Source organism: Monopterus albus, unplaced genomic scaffold (assembly GCF_001952655.1).
Source record: "Monopterus albus unplaced genomic scaffold, M_albus_1.0 scaffold548.1, whole genome shotgun sequence".
In the NCBI taxonomy this organism is placed as follows: domain Eukaryota; kingdom Metazoa; phylum Chordata; class Actinopteri; order Synbranchiformes; family Synbranchidae; genus Monopterus; species Monopterus albus.
The window spans coordinates 34,707-45,202 of NW_018128428.1; the positions used below are offsets into that span (position 1 = coordinate 34,707).

General features: G+C 43.6%; 2 protein-coding genes across 6 annotated transcripts in view; one reads left to right on the top strand and one right to left on the bottom strand.

Moving 5' to 3' along the window:
• The window catches only part of LOC109953118 (spindle assembly abnormal protein 6-like), an 11,583-nt gene extending 1,473 nt beyond the window's left edge, over positions 1 to 10,110 (top strand). For 2 of the 4 annotated variants that reach the window (XM_020588519.1, XM_020588520.1), the window contains exons 2-6: positions 5,495 to 5,623; positions 5,924 to 6,059; positions 9,150 to 9,192; positions 9,438 to 9,569; positions 9,670 to 10,110. In XM_020588519.1, the coding sequence (XP_020444175.1) occupies positions 9,159 to 9,192; positions 9,438 to 9,569; positions 9,670 to 10,079 (576 nt within the window). In that variant the 5' untranslated portion in view covers positions 5,495 to 5,623; positions 5,924 to 6,059; positions 9,150 to 9,158 and the 3' untranslated portion in view covers positions 10,080 to 10,110. The remainder of the gene's footprint in view (positions 1 to 5,494; positions 5,624 to 5,923; positions 6,060 to 9,149; positions 9,193 to 9,437; positions 9,570 to 9,669) is intronic. The other 2 variants (XM_020588521.1, XM_020588522.1) reach the window with 2 other exon arrangements.
• Positions 4,968 to 7,876, bottom strand: LOC109953117 (low affinity immunoglobulin gamma Fc region receptor III-like). 2 transcript variants are annotated; one of them, XM_020588518.1, is made up of 4 exons: positions 7,418 to 7,876; positions 6,819 to 7,082; positions 5,745 to 5,987; positions 4,968 to 5,615 (listed from the first exon to the last, which is right to left on the bottom strand). In XM_020588518.1, the coding sequence occupies exons 1-4, from the start codon at positions 7,476 to 7,478 to the stop codon at positions 5,197 to 5,199; spliced, it is 987 nt and encodes a 328-aa protein (XP_020444174.1). In that variant the 5' UTR covers positions 7,479 to 7,876; the 3' UTR covers positions 4,968 to 5,196. The 2 variants fall into 2 exon arrangements, with proteins under 2 accessions (XP_020444174.1, XP_020444173.1); XM_020588517.1 differs by having other exon boundaries at positions 6,819 to 7,876.
• Positions 10,111 to 10,496: the final 386 nt, after the last annotated feature.

Genomic DNA, 10,496 nt, shown 5'->3' on the forward strand with positions numbered 1-10,496 from the left:
TCCACAGCCCAGGTGTTGTCCAAAGGGTCGCGGCAACGATAGTGTTTAAGCTGGTCATGATGGACTACTTTCACCTTGGTCCTTGGGCTCTTCTGAATGCAATAAACCAGGTCGTCCAGCTGCCCCACAATGAAATAGGACCCTTCATACGAGGGAAGGAACTTTGACTCTGTTTCTGATCTTCCGTGTGCCTTTGATGAAATACCACACAGCATCACCAGTTTGATACTGTGTGTGGCAGCAGTTCTTGTCATATTGTCTTTTTGCGTGTTTCACTGACTCACCGAGGGCATCCCTTGCGATGAGGTGTGCCAGCTCCAACTGCTCTCGAAGCTGCTGTACATACTCCGGGCCTGTAGGTGCACTGTGGGGGTCAGGCGGCAGGCCAGTCACAAGATCCACAGGTTCACTTAGTTCTCGGCCAAACATCATGAAGTTGGGAGTGATGCCAGTAGCGCTGTGTTTTGAAGCTCTGTAGGCCATAACAGCATACGGAATCATGAGATCCCAGTCCCAGTGGCAACGTTCAGCTGTGGTGGCTAGAGTCTTCTGTAAAGTGGCATTAAACCTCTCCACCTGGCCGTCTGACTGTGGTCTGAATGGTGTAGTGTGTGTTTTCTCAATACCAAACAGACTGCACATTTCCTTGAACACTTCAGATTCAAAGTTGCGGCCTTGGTCACTATGCAGTGTCTGCAGTGCTCCAATACTTCAGCTACAGTCACAGCCTGGTCGTTGGGCAGGGGGAAAGCTTCCACCCACTTGGTAAAGTAGTCATTGACCACAAGCACATACCGATTTCTCCGTTCTGTTTCGTTCAGTGGGCCCGCGATGTCTAGGGCCATACGTTCCATTGGTGCTCCCACTCGAACAGTTTGCATGGGGACTTGCGGTGTCTTAAGGGGTCTGGCTTTGGATGCACAGCTGGTGCAGGTGCGGCACCAAAGAGCCACATCCTCCCTCATCCGGTACCAGTAATATCGGGTCTGTAGTCGTGTCACAGTGCATTCCATGCCAAAATGTCCACAGGTCTTTCATGCATCTGTCTCATGATGTCTGACTGGAGGCAGTGTGGCAGCACTATCTGTGGATAAAACTGAGTGTCATCCAGGCAGTAGAACCGCCGGACTAATATTCCATCTCTAATGTAGAGCCGCTTCCACTGGCTCCAGTATGTCTTTGTGGCTGGACTACAAGATGAAACGGTGACCCACTGAGGACGTTCCCTGCTATCCTCCATCCATGCTTTGATTGGTGATATGTCTGGGTCAGCCTCTTGGGCTTGGCGGAGCCCCTCTGTGGTCCAGCCCGAAAACAGTGAGGTCTCATTTGTTTTGGTGAGGTAAACTTTCTCATTAAGCTTTAAATGGTTTGTGCTGATAGGTAAGGTGTCACTTACCCCCACTGGGCTCACTGGTGCTGAATCTGGGTGTCCTTCTACCCCCACTGGGCTCAACATCACAGTGTTGATGTCTGAGTCCAACTCACACTGTACAGCTTGGTGGCGTACTTTCTCTGGTTGAGAGGGGGAGCTGACAGTTTACAGGGGCAGGACTGATGGCAGGGGCCTTCTGGATAGGCTATCAGCATTGCTATGCGGGCGGCCAGGGCGGTGGATTATTTCAAACTGATACTCTGCGAGTTTCTCGAACACCCAAATTTTGTTAAGCAGATGCACAATCCTCGTTTGTTCAGTCCAGATAAGAGGATCCAGGCTGCCATTACTGTAAAAGTCCATCAGGTTATACCCCAGTAGTAAACACATAGCAGTACTAGTATGCTAGAGGTGACTAAACAAAACCCTGAGAAATGCATTAATAGCACCCATCACACAGGGTGTAACTTAATCTGAGCTGTATTATAAGGCAATATGAGCTTAACTAAAACCACCAAACATCATCAAAGTTTCTTTCATAAACAATAAACACAGAGTAGGCAAGATACAGGTTTGAACATATAAGAAATAAAGCTATCATTTAACTTGACCACCACTAACAAAAGTCAGTTGTTGTTTGAGTTCATTGAATGCAACCTGATGTTCTGCTGTCCCCATGAAGTCAGCTGTCGTTTGAGTTCATCGAATGCAACCTGATGTTCTGCTGTCCCCTGAAAACGTGCGTGTTTCTTCGTTAAGGCGTGGAGGGGCTCAGCTATGGTAGCAAAGTCTTTTACGAATCTCCTGTAATATGATGCAAGGCCAAGAAACCACCTCACCTCTTGTAGGAACGTTGGGGTCGGCCAGTCCTGCACCTTCTGGACTTTGTTGGGATCTGTAGCCACGCCACACTCAGACACTAGATGGCCCAGACTGCTCACCGGTTATTCACATATGTGGTCAGTGCACCCTCTACGCCATTCACGTAACACAGTGTTAACGTTTTTGAGCTGTTAGAGGTCTGGGTCAATAAACAGAACTGAAATATAAAGACACGGCCAAAACAAAGTGTAGTTCAGGTGTAAATTAATGTGGTAATGTTAATCTGAGCCGAGCATTGTGTGGGTTTAAAATGGAAGTGAATGTGAGGTCGTGCTTTAGGTCAGAGTTGTGTAACTTCTGTTGGTAGTCGACCACACTGAGTGTATTTAAAAGCTGCAGCAGCTCTGTTTTTATAAATGGCATCTTCAGACGTGTGAACAGACAGAGCAATGTGGTTTAACTGTCGCTCATTAATATGCTGTTTTATTAAAAATAACAGTGGTGTATGGAAACAGTAATGCACAGTTTTTTCCTGTTTTCACAATAATTTAGTTAAAATTTGCACTAAATTTGGATGGAAACTGGGCTGGTTGTTATGAAAGTTAATGCACATTTAGAAATGCCAAACTGCTTTTGGATAAACGCAGCGTATAACAAGCTCTGCTACTTTAATTACACGTTGTACAGAACCTTTTATTTAATCAGGCGATCTTAATGAGGTCCTGATCTCATTTGTAATAGAGATCTGAGTACAGCAAAAAGAAAAGGGAAATAAAAACATCCAGCCAGATATTTTAAAAGCAGATACACCGTGACAGTATCGCAGACAAACAGATTTGAGGCTGAAGAGTGGAAATGCTCAGTACAAGGCAGTAAAATGCAAACAGTTTCATGCTCAGTGCCGAATAGGAAAAATGGATCGATAACAATCTGTGAGCCACTGACTCATAGCAGGTGTTGGACATCATCAGCAAATCTTTATCAGAAACCTGTTCGCTGGTTTCAGTGCAGGAATGGGGAGTTTCAGAAACACTATGTTCACAAGTGTTATGTTGGTTTTCCTTATTAGTTTTGTCCATATTCATTCAGCCTGCCTCGTCTGCGTCTTGGTGGTTGTGTTCCACAGTGTGGCTGTGGGTGTAGAAGCCTCACGCTCTGCTCCTCCCTCTGCTTTAGAAACACCTCAGTCTGACTGTGAGGAACCAACACTAAAACCTTTGAATTTTTAAAGAACTGAAACATTTTCTGCTCCCAAATTGGTGGAAATGTCTGGATGTGATATCTCATCATGTTCTTTATATTGAAGCATCATGTGATCAAACAACAACATGGACTCTTGTTTCACATTTTACAAATAAAAACCTTAAAAGGCACTGACTGAAACTGTCTACAGCTGCTAATTAAAATGGACAAACAGAGCGTCTCCATCTCCTCAGTCCTTCAGTCAGGAGTCACCGGTCTGTAAAACAAAGGGGTAAGTTATTAGAACTTAGCTTTTTTTAATGGAGGTTTGTCAAAGTGAAAACTGGAGGGAGATGAACGGACAGTTTGGGTCAGACTTCACAGCACTGTGAGTGCACCAACGTGCACAAAGTTAGCAGGGCACCTTGTGGTAAAGTGGAGCTGGATTATGGGTCGTAGTCATATCTGTGTTTGTCTCTGTTTAAACCTTTGAATAACTGTGTTTCACTGAACTCTGAGCCTTCGATGAGCCCTTTTATTGTGATAGTGTTGTGCTAACCCGGTGTGTGCAGCATGGCTGAGATCACGCACACAAACGGTGACGACAGTGTAAAGTGAGGCTCTATCAGTCTGACGTACCTGTAGATGATCTGAGAATAGATGGAGTCTTCTGGTGAAGCTGACCTGGTGCCTGGCCTGGACCTCTCTGTTTGGGGCAACACAGACACTCGTTTCTCTGATTCACATGAGTTTGAGGATTTACTGTCTGATTTTTCTGATTTCTTTTAAAGCGCTGTTTAGTTTGATGCATCGTTTCATGTAGCATTTTTGTCATCTGGTGCCGTTTGTTTAGGTTGTTAAACACTCTGTATAACTACTTTTTAAAGGTGATACTCAGAAACAAAAGAGAATTATGTTTTCTATCATACTGTTGTGACTTTAAGCTGCCGTGCCTCTGTCAGACCTCACAGTCTCATGCACTATTAACAGCTAAATAGGCGCAGCGTGTGACCCTCTGTTCAACCTAGTGGTTTTGTCGTGTGGTTTTTAACTGAGGATCAAATTAGCACCAAAGGAAACCGTGTTCTGCAGACAGATATCTGAAATACTTCAGTAATGCTTCTGAGTGTGTGTGTGTGTGTGTGTGTGTGTGTGTGTACATGTAATACTTATTTTTAAAACTGTTACTAAACAACAAAACAATGTTGGTTGTTATCTGATGCTTCAGGAAAGTAATCAGACAAACGTGATGTAGAAGTCATTAAAACTACCTTTCTTCTTCATGTGTGAGTTAACAGCTGCATATGTCCCATCATCTGGATCAAATGTGTTTCCACCGCCTGACCCTGAAACATAAAAACCAAACTGGTTAAACTGGTTGTAAACCTACGGTACATGTGCACGTAACCTGCCAGTAAAAGGTTTAGACATAGTTCCTCGTTGATCTGAAGAGGAAAGTATTTAAACATTTGACCGGCAGTGGACATCATTATAAATAGCTCTAAACATTATTTATTATCCATGTTTCTAATAAATGGTGGCACAGAAATGGAAAGAAAAGCAGTGTACCTTTCTTCTTGCTGTGTTTTTTGACAACAGCGTACGTGGCATGTCGTGGCTCAGCGACACCGTTCTCTCCTGGGACTGAAACAGAGTGAAACACATGAGCTGCAGAGTCTTTTGTCCCAGCAGTCACATTCCCACTGTCGCTAAAAGCCGAGGTGTGGCGAGTTTACACGGGAAAGGCGCTCGGGAATCTACTGACTGCTCTAACATCTGTGATGACACCACACCAGTGCGCTCTGCGTTGGCTTTCCTCACCTACATGACCCTCTCATGCTTGTGGTCCTGCTGTGGATTCGCCTGATGAAAAGCAGGTCAACACTGCAGCACAGCAGAACAGACATGAACTGGGATAAAGGTGGAATTAATGGCAGAGAGAACGTCCTAGTGCTGGTCCTCAAGGAACCAGCACACCTGTAGGAACTTCTGCTTAGAGACGTCCCAAAACCAAACAGGGTTCTTTGTGTTTTTATGGAATCTGCACCAAACCTACTTGTCATGTACTGCAGAGTTTCACTCAGGTTGTTTTCTGTACCTTTGGCTTTCTGATAGTGGAGGAGTCCCATCAGCAGCAACAGAACCAACAACAAAACACCGAGGAGAGGCCACAGCAGGCTGAGATGACGGGAGCGGCTGGGGGGAGGACGAGCCTCTTCATGGGGTGCTGAAAAGTCTAAAAAGGTAAGTAGCATTATGATGCACTGTGGTGGTCCTGATGCGTTTTCACTTAAACTTCACAAATCACTGGTGACTGGCTTGACAAAAGCAGACGTGAAACATCATCTGCAGCCTGTGGTCTCACCTGTGACAGCCAGCCTGCTCTCTGGTGACTCTCCAGCTCCAGGCATAATGCACTTGTAGAGGCCTTCGTGTGAGGTGGAGACGTTGAGGATGGTCACCTCTCCTTTGTAGCCCATCTCAAAATGAAGGCCGTCCTTGAAGAATTCAGATATGTGGCCTGAGGAAGTTCTCTTTTTACAGCGCAGAGTCACAGGGACTCCCTCCATCACAGGATGAGCTGGTGTTTCCAGGATCACAGAGCCACCTAGACGTCCAAGGACAAGGCATGGGGAAGACGCTTGGGCTGAATTAGTGAGGCCCCCCATCTAACAGCAAGGTAAAGCTGGAGGTTCACAGCTTGTGGGTTCATTTTGTGTCTGTCTGTAACCTCAGTGCTTCATTTGGACTTAAGCTGCTGTATTTTAACACTGCTCTGATTTTGTAGCTTATAGAATGTGAAAACATCTCGTGGAGGTGTTTGCTGGCTGTAGATGAGGCCTCTGGACACTGTGATTGTCCTGCAGTCTGATCAATTTGAGTTTCCTGTCCTACACTGTTCTGTACAACGTTATTAAAGAGTATTGTACATAGAAATAGATTTCATCCTCCTGAAGCCAAAATGGACTTAGGGTCAACAGTGGAAATGATCATTTGGGCTGTGAGTGTTTTGGCTCAAGGAAGGTTAGGGTGACACAGTGGTGCAGTGGTTAGCTCTGCTGTCTCACAGCAAGACGGTTTTGGGTTCGAACCTGACAGCCGACCAAGGCCTTTCTGTGTGGCTCATAATGTACGCTGTACAAAGGTTTTTGGGAGGTTCTATATTATGAACCTAAAACCTTTAACTTTAGCATTTGGGTCAGTAAGCATCATGAAATGGTCTAAAGTCAAAATGACACTTTCATTTCTCTGTGAATTGTCACCAAAAGCATCAGAATCCAAAGTGTGATGTAGTAGTTGGTCTGTCAATGGAAACTAGTACAAACAAAATGTGACATGTACCATTTCTGAAATGCTTAACACCGTCCATGTGAGATGAGTCAAACTTACTGTCACATTAAAATGTTTTAATCAGTTTTGGTTTATTTGCAACACATACCAGTGACAGTGATGTTGATCGCGTTGCTTCTCCCTCCCTCTTCACTTTCACACCAGTATTCCCCACTGTCTCTCTCAAAGGCAGGATAAATGGTGTGGGCTGGTGCTGACATGTTCCACTCCGAAGAATTGGTCTGAATTATTTTCCTGAGCTTCCTCATTACTGTCCAGTCAGTGAAGCCGTCAGTGTCCTCACACCGTATAGAAATAGATTCGTACTCAAAGAACTGAAGTCGGTCTGGAGCGATGTGAGGGAAAGCTGCATCTGAGACAGAGACAGAAGGCAACTCACAAATGCTCTGCACAGTATTTGCTTTGTACAGAAACAACATTAACAGTATAGAAATGAATGAACGTTGAGGTTCTTCTTTTTTCAGTGCCACGTGAAGCAGCAGGGCAACATAAGGGGCTCTGCTGGTTTCCATAGAACTGTGGGTGCAGCTGAAGTTATTGTTGCTCCTTAAACACTTCTGACAGTATTTCTTTGGTTTATTTTGTAACATGCAAACAAAAGGCGGCATCTCAGCAGTGAAGACAGATGTCAGCAGTAAGTCTTAGGGACGTCAGCCCAGCAGCTAACTAGTTAACAGTTGAACTCACCGGGTGTCTGAGCAGAGTAGCTGTGGTCCTCTTGTGCAAGCAGCAGGATAAACGCACTCATCACTGCAGGTACAAATGAAAAGAGCTGCTCATCTGTTCCTCTGATAGTATGAAGCTGTGCCTGCTGACTACAGGGTTAACTGGTTGATGGGTTGTTAGTACTCACACAGTCTGTAGAGAGCTGTGTCCTCCATGATGTCCTGCTGCCGAGTGTCTCAGCATCAGGCTGATGAGCTGCTAACACAGGTCAGAGCCTCCTCTTCCTGTTTCACTTATTTCTGGTGTTGATGCAGCAGCAGGTTTGAATTGCAGCTCTAGAAATATCTGTGAGCTCCTATAGCACAAAATCTACATTAGGGTTTAATGTTTGTTAATGTTAATGTTGTTTGACCCTTTCATTCACTCAGACTTTCTCTCTGCAAACCTTTGAGGCCACAGCATCACACTAGTCACAGCTCAGACAGCCACTAGGTGTTTTTCAGTTATTGTAAATGTAAACATAGTGTCTTTATAGGTGTTTTCAGAAATGACCATGGTCATAATTTACACCAGAATCTCAAAACGAACTCGTGTGCAGTCTCACAAACACATTTTTTCCAAATCCAGCTTGGTGCAGAGTCAGTGTTTTGGCAGTGAGACTACAGATCGTGGAGGGCACTGAGCTTGTGACCGGTGGTGGAATGAGCTGTGTATAGATGACGGTAGGACGGAGGCAGCACACACGGTGGAAATCTGGCCAGTACTGATCCTCCATGCTGCAGGAGTCAGTACTTTGGCTCCTTCCCCTTTGTATCTCTGTTTGAAAACCTGAAAGTCCTGCACTGCCCCCTGCTGCCAGTCAGCCACATCTCAGTTGTTAGTGCTCAGAATTATTATCCCAAGAACACACCCTTTGATTACAGCTGACCAGTGTGAAAGTACACTAGGTTTTATTGGTGTGCTTGTACTGTGCACTCAGAGAGGAACTGGCTCCTTGACACACCTGACAGGTAAGTTTTGAGAAAATGCAGTTATTTAAGTTTGAGGTTTTAATTGCAAAACACCACCTTTGTGACGCGGAAACAGGTCTGTCATGATTAGTGCATGTGTTTTCACAGCAATGGATGGATAGATAAATTCAGCTGTCCAGTAGCAACACCAGTATTTACCCAAATCACTGCACCTAAAGTATAAAAGTGTAAGACAAATACAAGGAAAAAGCATTTTAAACATATGATACGTATCAAAAAAAGGGTACAGGAAGTGTATATACATATGTAGTAACACATCAGGTTTACATCTTAACGTGTGCCAGGGTCACGGTTAGCCACAGTGAGATGCCACATTTGGACTTACAGTAAAATATTTTGCACATTGTGCTTTGAAATAGTGGTAAACACAGACTTCAGAGGAAAACATGAACCTTTTACGATTGAAATAATCTACATTTTGTGTTTGAATAATTATGAAATTTATTTAAGCCATTTTTTTGTACAAGTTAATCAAATAAAGCATCAAGGAAAAAACGACAGGAGAAACCGGACCTTAACCACCTAGTTATTTATTACCTATCTGCTAGAAGTTGGGCTGAAATTTACCCAGAATGCAAATCCTGCCATCTATTGGTTGATCTGTGTGAGGGTCCCAGTGTAGTCACACGATAATTCATTATTTCATACAGCCTAACCCTAAAATGATTTTTAAAAATATATGGATTCATAAAAAATGTATATGTTTGGGTTTAATTTTTCAGAAGTTCAAGATGCCTCCACCAAAGGATGGTCTGAACCTGAGCAGTGAGTATTTTAGTAAATACACTTTGTTTCAGTGTTATATGTCATAAAACAACTTCTGAACTAAGTTTGGTCTAAAATCACTGACAGAGCTGTAATAAGGTCTGAGTGTAATGTTTTAGCCAGAGGACGGTCACAACAAACAGTTTGATGTTTCCTCGCTCTTTTATATGATGTCATCTTGTCAAGGCTTATTGTAGTTTAACATTTCTCTTTTTGTTCACTTTTATTTGCTGCCATCCCACCAGCCACTGAACCAGCTACACTGGACTTTTCCAGTTTTGCTTCCAGCTCCTGTGTACCCTTGGCCTTGACTTGTGGCGTAGCTGTCCTGGTTGTGGCTGTTATTGTAGTTGTTGCTGTTGTGTGTAAATGTAAACGTAAGTCACAGCTTGTTCATATTCATACTATAGGTAGCATAACCTTCACAAAATAAAAATGACTGTTTTAATCTTATCTTTCTTTTCTTTTCACAAAAAGGAGACAAGACTCAGTTGAAGAAGAAAAATGCACGGCTTCAGGGTGAAAAAGAGGAAATTCAGGGCTCGGTTAAAACCCTGAAGGAACTGGAGAACCAGAGAGACCAAGTCAAGCTGGAACTGGAGAACCTTAGAGATGAACTTAAAGTGAAACTGGAAGAGGTAGAGAGAGAGAAGGAGAAGAACAAGGAGGAGCTTTCCCTGGTGGAGACAGAACTGACTGAAAAGCAGATGGCATATGAAAAACCAGAAGAATTGTTGCGACAGAAGGAGAAACTATTGCAAGACCAGTGGAAACTGGACCAGACAAAGAAAGATAATGAGAAGCTTCTGTTGGACATGGAGAGACTGTTGGAGTCAATAGAGATTCAGGTTACTAGAAACACAGATGTTCATATTTACATGGACTAAAGAGACAGATCGGGGGGAAATAATCAAACATATTCAAGCTACTGAGTATTTACAGGGACTAAAGAGACAGATCAGGGGAAAATAATCAAACATATTCAAGCTACTGAAAATTCTGATAAATCCAATAGATGACTGGATAAGATTCACAATATAAGGGTGGACAGCCTTAAATGAAAGCTACATTTGAGTCACTGCCTGCTACTGGGACCTTTTGTAACTCAATGAGGTTACTAACGAGGATTTATCCCTCGATGTAGCGGAATGAGAACAGTACGACATCTGTAATAGATCAGGTTTAATAAGCTTCACTCAAGGTGAAATGTGACGAAGATGTGATTTTTGGAAGCATCTGATTGTCCTAACAGGTCTGAAATCAATAAGCTGAGCTGCTTTCATGACTGTGATTTTGTTACAGAT